Source organism: Tetrahymena thermophila (genome assembly GCF_000189635.1).
Source record: "Tetrahymena thermophila SB210 genomic scaffold scf_8254617, whole genome shotgun sequence".
Taxonomy (NCBI): domain Eukaryota; phylum Ciliophora; class Oligohymenophorea; order Hymenostomatida; family Tetrahymenidae; genus Tetrahymena; species Tetrahymena thermophila.
In genome coordinates, this window is record NW_002476387.1 from 324,595 (window position 1) to 342,126 (window position 17,532).

Here is a 17,532-nt window from a genome sequence, read left to right on the forward strand (position 1 = left end):
AGAATTAAAAAATGTTTGTAAAGCTGAGAAAAATTTTTACATTAAAAAAAGATTATTAGAAATATTTACTTACAAGTAAATTTATAAACGAATTTACTTTTGCTTATGATAAATAGAACGTCCTTTATTATGAAATATGCAAAGTGCTTGAATTAGTTTAGTAGTTAATAATAGATGAAAATACAATAATTGAAAATATTATCACTAAGTTTGTTTTTAACAAAGAATTTAAAAAAAATGGAGTATGTTAGAAATAAGTTGTTGAGTTTTTTTAAAGTTTTTTTGGGGAAAATGTTCTCATGCATTACCCAGCTATTAATATGTATAAGTTAGAACTCTACATGAAAGATCTTAAATATAAGTGCGCCAAAAATTATATGTTATGTTTCATAAAGTTTGGAGAAAGAATTGACGATTATTAATTATGTTTGTCAAATATGCTCGTAATTTGGATAATAGGCGCTAAAGAAGACAACTTAACATAGCTTGAATTATGCTTTCCTAGTTTTTGCTAAAAATATGAATAATATACACAAATATTGTTATTTAATTTAACATTTTTTATGCTTACTGACTATAAACCTAAAATCATTGAGTAGATTTTAAAATTAATCCTGGAATACACTTTAAAATATGATTAAATCAATATTATTGGCTATTTAGTAGACTATTTGAGTTATTTTTATCTTAAAAGAAATCAAATCAATGAATTAATTGAAATTTTAGAAAAAATTGCTAGTCATGTTAAATAGGATCCTAATAGATACTAAAAAGATATTAAAAAATAAATCATTTTATTTAGATTTCTGGTTTACTTAATTTAGAAAAAGGATGAAGAGACTATATAAAAGTAATACTAAAAATACAACAAATTTATGAGTTAAGAAAAAGAGGAAGAAATACAATTAATTGATTAATTGTTTTACTTCATCCCTACATATTACTTAGAAATTCTTATTTTTCTCATACAGAAAGATTACTATAAATGCTATAAAATGTAATTCTTTTTTTAAATTAATTTTTACTTTTACTTTATTGCCTCCTTAATAGGGATTTTAAAATAAATAATTTTATAAGATTTTTTACTATTATTTCTTTTGAATTAATACTATCTAATTAATGCTCAAAAAAGAAAAAATTTTAAAAGACTTTTATTTACATTCAAAACTGGAGTTTTATGTAAGGTTATTTTTTTGAGGAATATTTATAAAAGTAAATTTCATCAAATATTTTATTAGTCTTCGTCTAAAGCTTTATATAAAGCAGTACACCTTTAATTTATTTTTATAATAAATTTAAATTAATTTCTATATTTTTTCAAATCAAATTTTTTATTCATTCAAGTCATTATAATTTATTAATTTTTCACATTTATTTTTTAAATAATTTTGCAGTTTTAACAAAAAAAAATATTACGAAAGGTTAAAATAAAAATTTTAATAAAAACATTTTTTTGATTTTAGATTAATTTTTTTTTTCTTAAAAACCGTCAACACTAAATTAATCAAAGAATAAAATGACCAGATTAAACATAATTTAAATTATAAAATTTTATTTTAGTAAAGTAATCTAAGTCAAGATATTTAATTTAAATATAGTTATTTAAATAAATTAAAAGTCATTCAAAAAAAAAGTACCAAAAATATTCAAATAAATTTGTTTACCAATGGATAGATATTAGTTCAAACTTTAATTGAGAGGTAGGGCAGTTGAAAAAAAATGAAAAATAAGTATATATTTATGGAAATATGGCAAATTTTATGAAATTGGAGAAATTCTAACTTCTTGATATTATTAAAAAATAAAATAATATTTAATTTTTTAACTGAAAAATTTGTTTGAAAAAATTTTAGTTACTCAAAAAAATATTTTAATTTCGAAAAAAAATCAATAACAAAAATTGGGATTATAAACTTAATTTATGATTTTATAATAATTAATAATTAAATAAAATTAATTTTAAAAAAATAGAATTGATAAAATTTATGAGAAAAAAAATAAGCCTAAAAATCAATTAGAGTTTAGTTAATTGGAAAATACAAGCCATTTTCTCTTGTTTGCTTAACAGGTTTGTTCTCTTTTTAACTAAACTAATAGTAAATATTCAGATAAATTTAATTAAGAAAGACTAGATGTTTTAAATAAAATAAATTGTTCATGTAATCAAAGTGTTTGCCAGCTGTTTCTCCAATTGAGATTGTTAGATAATGACATGAACTACAAATTAGTTGAAGATGAAGAAAACTATAAAATTCTTAGCTATCTTAAACAAAAGTATTAAACTTGTTAAGTAGATATCTATTAATAAAAACTTTTTCCTGATTTTTACGATTTAATTAGTAGATATGCTAATGAAGAATTAGTTGATTTATGCGAAAAATTAAAAGATTAAATTGAAGTTAAGCAATCAAGCATGTTAGTTATTGATAAAAAAATAGAAGGAATCCTAATTGAAAAAAATTAATAAGAAAGAGAAAAATATAAATTAGCTGTGGAAAATGTTTCTAAGTTACTTTACATTGATATTGTACCATTATTACTAGATGTAATCAAAATTTTTAAATATTAATTACATATATCCAAATTTTTCATATTAAATAGGATTTAGGCTTTACTAAAGAAAATATTATTTAGCCATTTAGCAAAAACTTTTAGTTAAACATAAATTTTGAAAATTTAGATTAAACTTTAGTTAGAAATAACTCAGAAATATACTATGAAAATGAAATTAATTTAAATGAGCTTCAAGATTTATTATAAAGAACTTAAAGTCTTATTGAAAAAATAATCAAAAATCTTACAGATGATTATGTAAATTAGTTTTTAGAAAAAATAAATATTTTAATAAATATGGATAAATAAATAGATAAAAATGAGATATAAATATATTTTAATAATTACTTCATTAATAAAATTAATTCTTATCATTAAGTATCTATTTCTAGAATTATATAAAAAGATATATATATTAATAAAATTTATGTAGAATAGATTATGAAATATTATGTGATAGATTTAAAATATAAGAGTCATTACTTGCTTTTTGCTTTTCTTTCTATTTAGTAATTTTATGAAATATTGAATTTTGTGCTATCTATTAATTCATGTAGATATGTTGAGAGATACTTAAATAAACCTATACATATAGATTTCTAAAACCTGATAGTTTATAGTACATATAGTTAATCAACTCTATTTAAACTAGATTACCTGTATGCTAAAAATAAAATTCAAATTCCAGAACAAAAAGTAAAAGAAATTTTGAGTTAAATATTGAAAATCACTCTCATGCTTTTTGAGAATAAATATTATATCTACAAATTTGATTTTGATTGTTTTAGTTTTTATGAGGCAAAGTCATATAAAACTAAATTTTACTTGAAGTACAATGATATTCGTTTTATCACTAATAACCTAGCTCACTCTATATCAGAACTTGCTAAAAATGATAATATTACTCACATGAAATATTATGATATGGAGTTTTAAATTTCTGAATTATTTTATCTTAAATTATCAATTCTTTAAATATGTTAATAAATGGTAGAAATGATGTTAAATTAATATGAAAGGATTAATTAAGTTGAGATTGACTATTAAAAAAAAATAGATTAATTGAGGAATATGTATTCTTTTGATTTAATTGAATTCTTTGAGAAATGCAAAAATAGAACTGATGATTTTACAAAATAATAACTCTATGAAGAGATAAAGAATCTATTACCAAATTGGAATTTCAGTGAAAAAAAATAATTAATAACTTTATCAGAAATGGAATAAAGCATTTTAAATGAAGAAAATGATGAAATTGAAGAAGCATATTTACATACTTATATGAGTAGATAGCATATAGAGGATGTTCTTAAAAAAATTAAAAAGGTGGAATCATCAATATCATAATAGCAGAAACCCTATTAATTGATTAAATAATAATGTCTTATTTATCTTTAAAATTAACTTTTACTTACGATTATAAGAATCCTTTACCTGAACAATACATTAATCGATGAGAGTTTACTTTAAAATTTATATTCTTATAACTCTTCATAACTAACTGAAAAAAAAGATCTTTATATTTCTTATTATATTGAATAATATTTTTTGAGAAACAAAAAAATAGATCATTATTTTTAATATTAATACTTTAGTTTTTAAAACTCGTAGTAATAGCAACTAGATTAAAATTCAATCGAAAAAGAAAACCATCTTTTCTACTTGAATTTAATTTAAGAGCTATATAAATAAGAAAAATAAGAATGTGTAAAATCAAATATGAATTATTAGTAATATTTGATTAACGAAGCACTACTATTTATAAATCTTCTAAGTTATGAAAATTTAAATTCTAAATAAATTTTAAATTGCAATTATTTTTACAATTCATTAATTAGACTTTCACTTCCTAGTTTTGTAAACTATAATTTTTTAAGTTTTTTTTTTTAAATATAAAAATAAAATATCTAAATATCTTATAATTACAAAGAAAATGAATAGGTCAAAAGGAGTTTGAATAAAAATTAATTTTTTAATTAACATAATTTGGATATTTTAGCATTATGTAAGCTTGATGAAAATATAAAACTTTTTAGATGGTGTGATTCAGAGCTGCCTTATAAAAATTTTAGCTGCTTACTATTCAAATAACAATTAATATGTATGAATAAGATATTGAAAGAATAAGATGCTGAATAAAATCTTAAAAATCTTGAAAATTTATACAAATATAAAATTTAGCTTGAAGTTAATGATTTTTGTCCAGTCAAAGAACCTTAAATTTATTTAAAATTCTATGCAATAAATATAGCAGAATTTTTATTAAGCAAACATAAAAAATTAATAGAATACTATTCGTCAATTAATTTAACACCAAGTGTGCAAAAGTTTCAATAATTTAATGAAGAAGGACAGTACTTTACAGAATTTTAAAAATGTATTTTTTTTTATCTCACTAATTTATTTTTAATTAAATATTTTTTTTTAAATTTAGATTAAAATAAAAATAAATTAAATTTTGATTAATTTTAATGTACAGAATAAAATTTAGAAAGTAGATAAAATAAATAACTTATATATTAAAAATTACAATAAACAGAAGGGTAGGATATTCCTATTACTTCAAAAAAATTTCAGGAAAATTTAAGTTTATAAAACAATTAATTAGTAGAAACTTAAAATTATAAACAAGAAATTCCTCAAATTGAATAACATACACTAAAACAACAAGAAACTCAACAATTTTTGAAGTATATTTAGGAAGAATAAGAAACTTAACTGTATAAATTAATGTTTAAAAATAGATATTCAGCAAACTATAGTGATTAATTAAACGAGTAAACTGTTATAATTTAAGCTTTTAAGGATCTAATAAAATCTTAAGATTCAAGTTTTAATAATTTATTTTCAAATAAAAATGCTAACTTAAAAAATTAAGATGAATAAACCATAAGCTATAAAATTGAAAATATGTAAGAAAAAGTCTTAAATAAATAAAAAATATTAAGTTAAGAATAAAAATATAATTTTGAATTAGAAGATTAATAGATAAGAACAAGTTTTTATACATAAAAATAAAATAATTTAGATATCTAAAATGCTACCGTTGACTTTTAATTAAAAATTAAATTAAATCAGAATGATAAATAAGAAGAAGAATAAAAAATTGTAAATTATAGTTAAGCCTAATCTTCTATTTAAAATAATTCATTAAATGAATAGGCTTCAATTAAGGAAAACAATTTCCCATAAATATAAAGCTTAATATTTAAAAAATCTAATGATTTGCATAAAATAGGCCATTTAGGAAAAGGTGGTCAGGCAGGTGTCGAATTCTATTATGATTTTAAACAAAAGAAAAGATATGCTCTCAAAAATTTCAAAAATTAATTTGAGTATTTAAAAGAAAAGAATACTCATATCAACTATCTTTTAGAAGATAAAAATCCAAAATTATCTTCATATGTATGCCAACTTGTATCTTTTGATGATCAAAATTGTCAGATCTTATTAGAAATTGGTCTTTGCAGCTTATAAGATGCATTTAAAATTTAAAAAAAAAATAATTTATAAATTAGCATAAATTATTTTGTGAATATTTTGATTAAAATAATATCTTTTAATATCTAAATGAACAAAATTGGTCTGTATCATAGTGATATTAAACCATCAAATATGGTCTTATACCTAGATCAAAATGAGTTATCTTCTCAGTATTAATTTGGATTCAAGTTAGTAGACTTTGAGAATATTTAATTAAAGTTTATTGATTTTGCAAGCTGCTCAAATGATCCTGATTATTATTATGAATATTAAACTCCTAAATATAAATACTATGGATATTAGAACTAAAATATGAATTTTAAAAAAATATTATTTGCAGAAACATATAGCGCATGTAAATCTATTTACTTCTTGCTTGATGAATAATTATAGAAAAAGATGGGAACTATTTCTTATGATAATTAATTAGAAAATATTTTATTATAAGAAGAATTAGAAGAAAATAAGTTGTTATTTTTCTTACAAATGTTCTTATGCGATAATGAAGCATAAATCAAGATGTCTTAAGTAGGGGTATCAGTAGATGAACTTATTTATTTGACAGAAAAGTATTTAGGGAAAATAAGTGAATTTAATAAAAGTTTCAAATGTAATTTTATAAATGCGTATTAAGTAGGATAATGGTAAAAAATTTCTGAAATAAAAAGTGCATCAATTAATGACTCAGTAGAATATTAAATTTTTAATGCCTTTGCTTTTATAAACAAACTTGATGAAATATTTAGTTAAGAGAAATCTCAAAATGAAATTTATGAAATAGCAAACATAAGTACTTTATTTAAATGTGTAGATATAATAGTTTTATATTAAAATTTTACTGAGGAGTAGCTAAGTTTAATTCTAAAAATAGTTGAACAAGCGTTTTCTGTTTTATCAAAAGAGTAATATTTATTATTTATTTAGTGTGCTTGCTTCCTTTACTGCAATAGTGAAAGAGATTATTATCAACAACTTATTTAAACAATAATAGAAACTAAAAATGTTAGAAATTTTAATTAGGAAAACGATTAAATATTATAGATTGCATTAGATATCTTTCAATCAATTACTGATGAAGTAAGCGTCAATCCAATAGAACTTATTGAGAGAATTTATTTATTAGATATAGAAATATAATAACAACACAGCTTAATTTATGAGTTTTTAATAACTATTATTTTAGAGAAATAAAAAGATTTTGATGAATAAACTGCATTCATGTAATTATTTTTTACTTTTATTTACATTTTTTTAATTGCTTTATAAATAAATAGACTGTTTAACATTTTAGAAAAACTCTAAAATAGCTAAAACTTAAATATATTTTAGCTGAAATTATTTAATCATGTTTATCTTTATTTTTTGCACCTGACAAAAAAAGACGAACATAAAGAATTTTGTAAAAAATTTCATGACTACAAAAAAATATGCAGAGAGTTAAACTTAATTTTAGAATAAGATACTATCATTTTTTATAATTATCATATAGCAAATTTAAAATTTAATGAGTTAGAATATGCTGCAATAGATATAAAAAAACTTTAATCAATATCAAATACCAATAGAAAATTAAATAAAATATTAAAATCAATTGCTTAAAATGTAGGCTTATAAGATGTACATAAATTTAAATTAATGATTGCGGCTAGAATGAATTATAAATATTTTTATCAAAATTTTGTTATATGATTTAAGGTAAATTTATTCTTTTTAAGAATGTTAAAATATGAAATTAATTAAAATTGATTGTTTAAGAATTATTAAATTCATTTATTTTTTTTGCCTCTACTTAAGAAATAGATTTTGGAGAAAATAGTTAACTGGTGAGAATTATTAAATTTATTGTTACAGTCTTAATCCTTCAAGCTGTAAAAATCAATCAAGAGATAGTTGGTATAGATAATTGACTTTGCTCAAAGAGTTAAATTGGTAATTATTATTCTAGATATGATATTAGTAGTCCTACTCATATAACTTACTGAGTACTGTTATTATTAGGGCTTTTCTACATTTTTTTAATAATATTAACTATTTCTTTAATTTTAATTCATAGATTAAGAAATTATAATATTATAGAATTTTCAGGAGATTATTTTAATATTTTCCAAAATAACTTTAATAATTTAAGACTAAAATGAAAAATCGTATTCATATTTGTATTATATAAATAAACAATAACTAATTCACACCTTTTAATTTTACCATTTTCCTGAATTTTTTGATAAAATTTCACCTTTTAAAAAATGAAATTGAGCATTAAATATAAAAAACTACTGCATTTATTAATTTTTAAAAAAAGCTAAGTTATCAATTTTCATAGATACTTTATAAGTAAATTAATATGATACTTGATATATATGAGATGAAAGTAATTGTAAATATAATTTAGAGAACAATAAATATTTTTTAATGGTTAAATAAATATAATTTAAAATAATCTTATTTTATGTGTTAATAAGTTATTTAGTTTGTTATTAATACAAAAATATCAACAACAATTAAGTATAAAATGAATAACATTACTAAAATATAAATTTAATAATAATTATAAAAATATAATATTAATTATAAATTATTTTTTAAAGGAGATAAATAGGAATAAATTTTAATTTTGTTACTAATTAATAAATCCTAAATATCTTTTACATGATATTTGTAGAAGAAATTATTGGTATAAAGGGTTTAGCACTTTTTAAATAAATTTATCAGCCATAAAGAGTTCTTAAGCCTGGATGAGCTGATTGAATTCTGGCATGTTTGTAAGGATCCTCTCTAACTTTAGGTTGAGAAAGTCTTTATGTAGTTCTCATTTAACTATCCATTAATTAGCGATTGCTAACTTAACCTGATTAGGGTCTTGAAAATTATAATTTTGTGAAGAAGTCTTCACTTGTAGAATAGTTAATTTTATCATAACCTCTAAGATTTCTAATAAAATTATGTCTCTTCCAGCTGTATTAGCTCAAACCTCCTTCATCGACGCTAATTTATTTAATTTATCAAATTCATTATATCAATTATATTTTTATTATGAATTACTTTATATAGCTATCACGACCAGTTCCGTCAGTACGATAGTGTATATGTTTAGCTGGTAAATAATTATTTGGTTATTTATAATGTCTTTTTCCATTAAAAGTTCCTTTTTATTATGTTAGTCATGTTAAATTTTTAAATCAAAGCTTTAATTAAATTACCTATTTCAAATCCTTTAGGATCTTCTAACTTTTCTTTAAACAGACCACCATTTACTTTCCATATATAGCTATCTCTACCTAAATTTATAATTAACGATAAATTAATATTCATTTTCCTGCATATTTAGAGGTTAATAGCAAAATATACAAAACATGAAATGCTTGCTTAAATTTACCTGATCCGTTACTAACATAATGAATAACTTTTCCTTCTATTCTAGGGTATGGCAATTTAGAAGACATTTTATAAACTTTTATGAGATTGATGAATCTTTTTCTATCGAGTTTTTTATTTATCTAGTAATTTGTAACTTGGTAATAATTATTATTTTGATTAAAAAACACGCTTAAGAAATAAATATACAATTCTTTTTATTTATATTAATAAAAATAATTGCTTTTTTCTCTTCCATTGGTTTAAGAGCCTTTTTTAAATTTCTACCATTAACAACAAAGTATTTTCATTAAATTTAATAATAGTTAATACTGAATAAAAAATTTTAATTTTAATTTATTTTTTTAGTGAAATATTTTAAATTCTTAAAAATTCTTTTTGTTGAATTTTTGATAATTCTATTTGAAATAGAAGATAGATAAATTGCTTGTTTTTTTATCTATAAATTAATTCTAAACCTATATTATAATTTTTAATTATTAATTTCATTGCTAAATAATTAATTGTTAAAAGGAGAATTTAGACAAAAACTTGTGTCTACATAATAAGGTTTATAAAAATTAAGTAAAAAATGGGAAATGATGGTGGAAGTTTCTAAAGTAATAAATAATATTTTGCTTTTTATTTATTTGTCTTCTTTTAGCTTATTTTAATTAAAAATATTTTATTAAATTGCCAATTATATAAACAAATTTCTTTATAATAAAGCCAGAACTGATTTAGTGAAAGAAAAACCAAAAGAGGTTAAAATCGATAATACAATATTAGCAAAATTTAGGTAATTTTAATGATAATTTCATTCGAAGATAGTGAATATAGTTAAATCATTTTGAAATATTTTAATTAGAGCGAGACTATGTACATTGTCAAAGCAGAGATTGAAAAAGCCTATTGTAATGTGTAGGTTAGGAAATTTTTACAATTTTGAAGAAATATTGAAGAATTTGATGGAAAAATCAATGCCCTCTTCATTTGCACATATTAAAAAAGCTAAAGATGTAAAAGAAGTTAAATTAGAACCTAATCCAGATTAAAAATCTGAATATCCATATATTTGTCCTCTTAGTTAAATTGAATTTAATGGATTAAATAAATTTGTTGGTTTATGGGATTGTGGATGCGTTTTCAGTGAAAAGTTAATTTAAAATTTAAAAGGAGACAGTAAAAAATGCCCTGTTTGCTCCAAATCCTATTCATCTAAAGATGTCGTATAATTAAATATGAGCGTAGAAGAGTAAGAGAAAAAAAAAATAGAAATACTTTCTGAATCTTCTAAAAAAGTAAATATTTGATAAAGAAGTTTTTTGTGATATTAATCCCTAAAAATTTTTTTCTATTACTAATTTTTATTATATTATAAATATTTATAATAGGATAAGAAAAGTTCTCAAAAAGACGAGAAGAAAAATCATGCTTCAGGAGAAAAGGTTGAAAAGAAAGTTAAAACAGAGAAGAATTCATCTTTGACAAGTTCAGGTGTTTCTACCCTTGGATCACACAAGGCAGCCTTGATTGAATAATTAACTGAAACCTAAAAAGAGTAGTCTTAAGGTATATAAAATTCATTTTTAAATTAATTAGTAATGAAATAATTATCTCTATATTAAGAAGCAAAGACAAAAATAAATTCAATTTTTTAATTAATTAAAATAGTATTTAAGAGCTTGTTCCACACAGACAAAGACTTGAAAAAAGACGATAATTTATTTACTCGTAATGTTAGATTTGGAATTAGATGAATAAAATAAAATAAATTTAATTTTATAATATGTAAGAAATAAATATGTGTTGGTGTTTTGTGTAATCAATTACAAAAATATTATTTTACTCGAATTTAAAATTAAAAATAAAGCATGAAATTTTGAGAAACAAACAAAACAATATTTATTTCATAAAATAATTTAGTTAAAATATTGGTAATTTATTTATAATACCAGCTTGCGGACAATAAATTGTCTTGCTAAAAATTAAATTTTGATATTACTTATTTTAAAGCTAATCTCTTGTAATATCAGAATTAATTAAATAGTTGTTAAATAGTAAGTAAAAGTATTTAAACCTAGAAGAGATACTTAAGTAGAAGGAGATGCTAGATATAAATACTACATGGATGATTCCGGACAGTGAGTGCTGGATTTAAGTAGGAGAAGAAGATGCATAAACATAAACAATGTTTGTGAAAGCTAAAATAAAATAAAAACCCAGTCTTTCAAACATTAATAAGAATAATGTTTAACAATGTTTTGCTGACATAAAAGATGTAGAAGATAATCGATATGCTAATATAACAAAAGTTAAAATAAATTCAGTTTATTAAGTAAACTAAGAAGTACCTTAAGGTTATAATGATATGGTAGAAATGGATCACTTGAATTAAGCAGAAATTCTTATTAATTTATAAAGAAGATACGATTAAGATTTAATATTTACATTTATAGGTCCTACACTTGTAGTGATGAATCCTTACAAGTTAATTCCAAAGCATTTTTCAAATGAAACTCGTAATATTTTTTCATAATAAGCAAAACACCAAGGCTACATCGATTATAAAAAAAATGATCCACATACTTATGCTGTAGCTGCTTAATCATATTGTAAGCTTTTTGAGTAAAATAAAAATCAAGCCATAGTAATATCAGGTGAGTCAGGTGCAGGAAAGACTGAAAATGCCAAAATATGCATGTGTTTTCTTACAGGATTAAGCGGATAAGATGCTGAAAGAAGACCTAGTATATAAAATAGTACTTCTCCAGCTAATAAAAATAAAAATAATATTGAAGATAGAATTTTGGGATGCAACCCTATATTAGAGGCGTTTGGAAATGCAAAAACTGTTAGAAATGATAACAGCTCTCGTTTTGGAAAATTTGTATCGATTTAAGTAGGGAAAAAATCAAGAAAAATTAAAGGTGCTACAATTTAGAACTATTTACTAGAAAAGAGTCGTGTTACCACTCCTGGTCCTGGAGAGCGCGGTTACCACATATTTTATCACTTACTCTACTGCGGATAAAACTAACTTTTAGAAAATTTATAATTGGTAGGTTAATATTCAAAACCACAAAATCTAAATTACTTAAAAGTTAGTAATTGTTATGAAGTATCAACTATAAATGACAATGCTCTGTTTAAAGAAGTTGTTGAGGCCTTTCATACTATGGGTATTAATTAAGAAGAATAGGATACTATTTTTAGGATTATAAGTTCAATCCTATTGTTGGGTAATGTCTAATTTGACTAATCCACTTTAACTGACACACAACCATGTACTGTTAAGGATGAAAAGCTTCTCAAAACAATTTCAGATCTGTTAAAGCTGGATTTTTCATCTCTCTTGAGAACAATTAACACTGTTACAAGAAAAATAGGATCCTCTGTAATATATTCACCCAAAAAAATAGATGAAGTAATTTCCTCAAGGGATTCTATTGCTCGTAATATGTATGATAGAATGTTTTCGTGGATAGTTACTCGTTTGAATAATTCAATTAATATAAAAGGAGAAAATGGCAAAGAAAATGAAAATGAAGCTTAACTCTGCATAGGTTTACTTGATATTTTTGGCTTCGAGGTATTCGAAGAAAACTCTTTTGAGTAATTCTGTATTAATTATACCAACGAAAAACTATAATAATTGTACATACAATACGTATTTAAATCTGAAGAATAGGAATTTATTATTGAAGGACTAGAAAAATACATAAATTAACTAGGGTACAAAGATAATTAAAATATCATTGAAGTACTTGATAATCATCCTATTGGTATATTTTAGCTTATCGATGAGTCGTCAGCTCTCGCACAGTCTGATGATAAAAAGCTATATGAAAGCATCTATAGAATAAATAATGGAAAACCTGAAGTGAAGTTTGTAAATAAAGGAAATAAAAAAATTTTTTAGATTGTCCACACAGCAAAACCTGTAGATTATTCAATAGAAGGATTTAGAGATAAAAATAAAGCTGAAATAAGCTAAGAGCTTTAGTTGACTATAGCTTAAAGTGATGATCCTATAGTTTCCTCAATATTTTTAGGTATTTAATTAAATTCGAATATTTATATAAAATAGATAATAAGCTGATGATGTGAATTATAATTTTCAAATTTATTAAAAAGATTTAGATTTACTTTTTTCTCAATTTTTTTTTAGATTACAATCATCAGAAATCAATTTTCTCAAATTTAATTAAAAATTTGATTTTGATCATCAATCTTTTATTTAAGCTAATTCATATTCAAAAAGGAATTTAGGATATCAAAACTAGTAAGAATGATAAAATTGCAGCCATTAATTAGTAGTAGTATTAGACTAAAAGTACAAAGGAGAACAAATTTTTAGGAAGTAAGTTTAGAGCCTAAATGAAGTAGCTCATGGATGAATTAATCTAATCAGACTGCCATTTTATAAGATGTATAAAACCAAATGAGACAAAAAGAGCAAATAATTTGATTCAAGGATATGTATTGATTCAAATAAAATATTTAGGAGTTTTGTAAGCCATTTTAGCTAGAAAAGAAGGATTTCCTTATAGGTAAATATATACTTGACTAATTAAAAAATAATTCAAAATTTAATTTTAACCAATTTACAGAAAAGACTTCAAAGTACTATTTTAGCAATTTAGTGGCATGATTGAAAAGTATAGAACTTTAAGCCTTTAAAAGATTGAGAGCCAGAATTTGGATTTAAAAAATATATCCCAAGATATCCTCTAAGAGCTTTTCAAGAATAATAAAGATGTTTTAAAACATGTTTTAGTTGGAAAAACAAAAATATTTGCAAAGGATGATTTTGGTAAAATCTTAGATGAGATGCTGTTTAAATGGTATGAATAGAAGAAATCATTAATATTCAAAATAATTAAACAATTTTAAGTTTACTAATTTAAAAAAAATCTAAAAGCTAATATGAAAATTCTAATGAAAGCTATCAAAACTTTTCAAAAAATTTCTGCTGTATTTAAAATGAAATGTCAAAGAAAGAGATTTTTACAAGTTAAAAAATCAACAGCATTAATTTATAGCTTAATGTGTAAGAACTTTAAAAAACAATTTATAAAATAGTGGAATATTAAAACAAAATAAATTATAGTCGCATAAAAATAGAAAGAAAGAGAATAAGCTGAATTATTAGCAAAATAAAAGCTGGAAGTAAAATAATAATAAAATGAGATGAATAAAGATGAAATAGATCAATAAATTGATTAAAATTCTATTTTATGTAACACAATAGATAGAAAAGATAACTACAATACAAATTTATCATAAGAGTATGCTACTATAAGTAATTACAATACATTTAATGCTGTCAACAATAACTAGAATAATATAGAAATGAAGCAAAACTATAAAGATTTGTAAGAAAATTACTTATCATCAAAAGGAGAAGCTGACATGAATGAGAAGATGAAATAAGAATTTGAATAAATTTAGTAAAAGAACAAGGAAATTCTTTAAGATGCCCAATTAGAAGATGGACTGCCTTAAAAAATAAAGTTGAAATCAAAGGTCGAATCATTTTTAAATTTAGATAATCCTAATATGATCCGCCCAGGTCCTAATGAAAAGAGCAAAGATTGCTTAATTGATTTCAATGAATGCAATCAAGAAATGATCTAAAAAATTGAATAAAGTAATTATTTTGAAATAATTAGTACTATTGTGGTTATTAGAAAATATAATTCTACTGATCAAAATCCATTACAAAAAATGCTTTCTTATTAAAAGAGGCAATTAAAAAAACCTCTCACAAGTATCGATAAGCATTATGAACCTATAGCAACGAAAGCTTTTTCTTATATGTTAAAGTAATCATTTAGCTTAAATTAAATAAATTTATAATTTTTTAATTAATTTTATATAGATATGCTGGAGATAAACCTTGCGAAGAAATTCATCCCAGAATCATTGCTTGGAAGCTTGCTCAACTAATTCTTGATTAGGATGTACAAGAAGTTACTGATGAAATATTCTTGTAGGTTATAAAATAGCTAACTAATAATTCAGAAGAAAACATAGAGTAATATTTTAAAATTGCAGCTTTGATAGCTAGTTGCGTTGTTTTATCTTGTCGCATAGTATTTCCATCAATGAATTTTTTCTTGGAATAAGCAAGGCATTATGAAAAAAGTGGTAAAGAGAAATTGATGGAATGGTGCAAATTTATATTGTCCAGGATCGGAAATAGCTATAACTTTGATGAAAATATGTAATTTCCATGCTATATATTTAAAAGAGAAGAGATGCCATTAAAAGAAGAGTTTATTGCCTTAGAGAATATGTTTTCTATTCAAATTCCAATTCACTTTTATGGAGACCGCTAAAAATACTTTAAGGTAGAATCATATACCAAAATTTGTAACATGGTGAGCCAAATTGGCTTAGATTTAGAAATTCTTTATGATAAAAACAGTTATGGATTAGTCGAATACATAACTGTTGATGCAGTTACTAAAGTTTAAATTTTAGATTTTGGAATGAGAATACTTGATTGGAAAGCCAAGAGGTATCGTGATAGATAACAATATTTACAAAAAAATCCAGGTAAGACTTTTGAAATAAAACTATATTACCAATGTATCATTTTTCACAGCCCAAAATCTTAAAATATTGACACTAATCTTATGACATATCTAACATATGTAAACGAGTATTTGCATGGATTGTATTTCTTTGATTTTAACACAAACAAAGATTAAATATAAAATAAATTAATTGACTACCCAAAAGAAATTACAGAAATTGATTTTATTGTTGAGATGTCTGCAGCTAAGGTGCTAGCTGATTATAAAATCTATAAAAAGGAAAATATTATCTTACAAAATTGCATCCCAAATTCAAAAATTATTTTCATAAGACATGAAGTGTGGAAGGTCAAAATCGAAGATTAAATATGTAAGTTATAACAAATTATAAAAACTTAAAGACAAGCAAGGACTTATTTCTTGAATAGGATGAAAGAGTACTAAGGGAAGTACTACTTTTCTTAAAAATTTTTCTGTAAATTTAGTTAGCACCCAAACTTTTTAGAATAAAAGGAAGCTATTTGCTTGACTAAATTAGGCTATGTGTACATTATTGAATAGCAAACATACAAGTAATTGTTAGAAATTTCTTATAGAGATATAAAAGATTTTAGCATTAATTTTTATTCCTAATCACTTGTTTTGTATACAGAATAAAATATTTATCAAATATTTTCTTAGTATGCTTTGAATATATACTACAACATTAAATCGTATTGCTAAACTCTTGAAGAATTAGATAATGATAATATCTAAGAAGATAGAAATTGCTTTTAAACTAATGAAAATTTGCTAAATAATTCAAATGAAAAAACTGTTTATGATTCGAAAAATTCTAATCAAGATCAAAAATCAGATAATTCATAAGTACCAATAAATATGATTGATAAAGTTAACGATGATACTATTGTAATCGAAATGCAATAATACTCATCTAATGATTGTAAAAAATAATAATCACAAAAGACTTAAAAAAATGTGAGAAATGGAAATTTAATCACTCCTGTTAAAAATTAAAGCACATACTAAAATGAACCTTAAATACCAAATTATTCAGCTAATATTAATAGAGGAAGTGAAGAATATTTTGATAACTCTCCTAACTCATAATATTCAAGTGGCCAAAATAAATTAATTAATAACATTTAAAAGAATGATTAAAAATTATTTTAAGAATCAAAGATAAATCTAAATAAATAGTTACAAGAAGCTTAAAATGACACAAGTAATATAGACCAAACTAACAGGTCATGCAATTTATATGAAAATCTGCTATGAAATAATTAATTAAAATTTTAAATAAATGAATTAATTTAATTAAAAATTACTTTAATATCATTTGATTAGATTATTTTTCATAAATGAATGATGGATGGATCACTTTTTAATTAAATTATTAATTATATTTTATAAAAATTAATTCATTCATATTTATTTACAAAAATAATTAATATATTATAATTCAAATTAACAATTTATACTTCAAATAAAATAAATACCATAATGTTAATTAACAAACTTTTTTAAATAAATATTTTAATTGCAAAATTCATTTTTAATAAAAATTAGAATTTAAAATTTTCGAAAAAATTTTAATTAA

At 22.0% G+C, this 17,532-nt stretch overlaps 4 protein-coding genes across 4 annotated transcripts; 3 read left to right on the forward strand and 1 right to left on the reverse strand. All coding sequences in view use genetic code 6, as the record gives it.

Annotated features, from left to right (window-relative positions):
* Positions 1 to 2,212: 2,212 nt before the first annotated feature.
* TTHERM_00194020 (hypothetical protein) lies at positions 2,213 to 7,544 on the forward strand (the record flags this gene model as incomplete). Its single annotated transcript, XM_001017155.2, has 6 exons — positions 2,213 to 2,545; positions 2,602 to 2,811; positions 3,358 to 3,838; positions 5,093 to 6,826; positions 7,028 to 7,256; positions 7,526 to 7,544. The coding sequence occupies 6 exons, from the start codon at positions 2,213 to 2,215 to the stop codon at positions 7,542 to 7,544; spliced, it is 3,006 nt and encodes a 1,001-aa protein (XP_001017155.2).
* Positions 7,545 to 8,741: 1,197 nt separating this feature from the next.
* TTHERM_00194030 (hypothetical protein) lies at positions 8,742 to 9,476 on the reverse strand (the record flags this gene model as incomplete). The annotated part of the gene is made up of 4 exons (XM_001017156.3): positions 8,742 to 9,018; positions 9,076 to 9,178; positions 9,234 to 9,311; positions 9,410 to 9,476. The coding sequence occupies 4 exons, from the start codon at positions 9,474 to 9,476 to the stop codon at positions 8,742 to 8,744; spliced, it is 525 nt and encodes a 174-aa protein (XP_001017156.2).
* Positions 9,477 to 9,979: 503 nt separating this feature from the next.
* Positions 9,980 to 11,147, forward strand: TTHERM_00194040 (replication termination factor 2; the record flags this gene model as incomplete). The annotated part of the gene is made up of 5 exons (XM_001017157.3): positions 9,980 to 10,007; positions 10,117 to 10,186; positions 10,256 to 10,688; positions 10,782 to 10,959; positions 11,062 to 11,147. 5 exons carry the CDS (start codon positions 9,980 to 9,982, stop codon positions 11,145 to 11,147), a joined length of 795 nt encoding a protein of 264 aa, XP_001017157.1.
* A 264-nt stretch (positions 11,148 to 11,411) lies between these two features.
* TTHERM_00194050 (myosin head protein) lies at positions 11,412 to 17,450 on the forward strand. The gene is made up of 4 exons (XM_001017158.2): positions 11,412 to 13,442; positions 13,652 to 13,940; positions 14,001 to 15,215; positions 15,272 to 17,450. Exons 1-4 carry the CDS (start codon positions 11,495 to 11,497, stop codon positions 17,208 to 17,210), a joined length of 5,391 nt encoding a protein of 1,796 aa, XP_001017158.2. The 5' UTR covers positions 11,412 to 11,494; the 3' UTR covers positions 17,211 to 17,450.
* Positions 17,451 to 17,532: the final 82 nt, after the last annotated feature.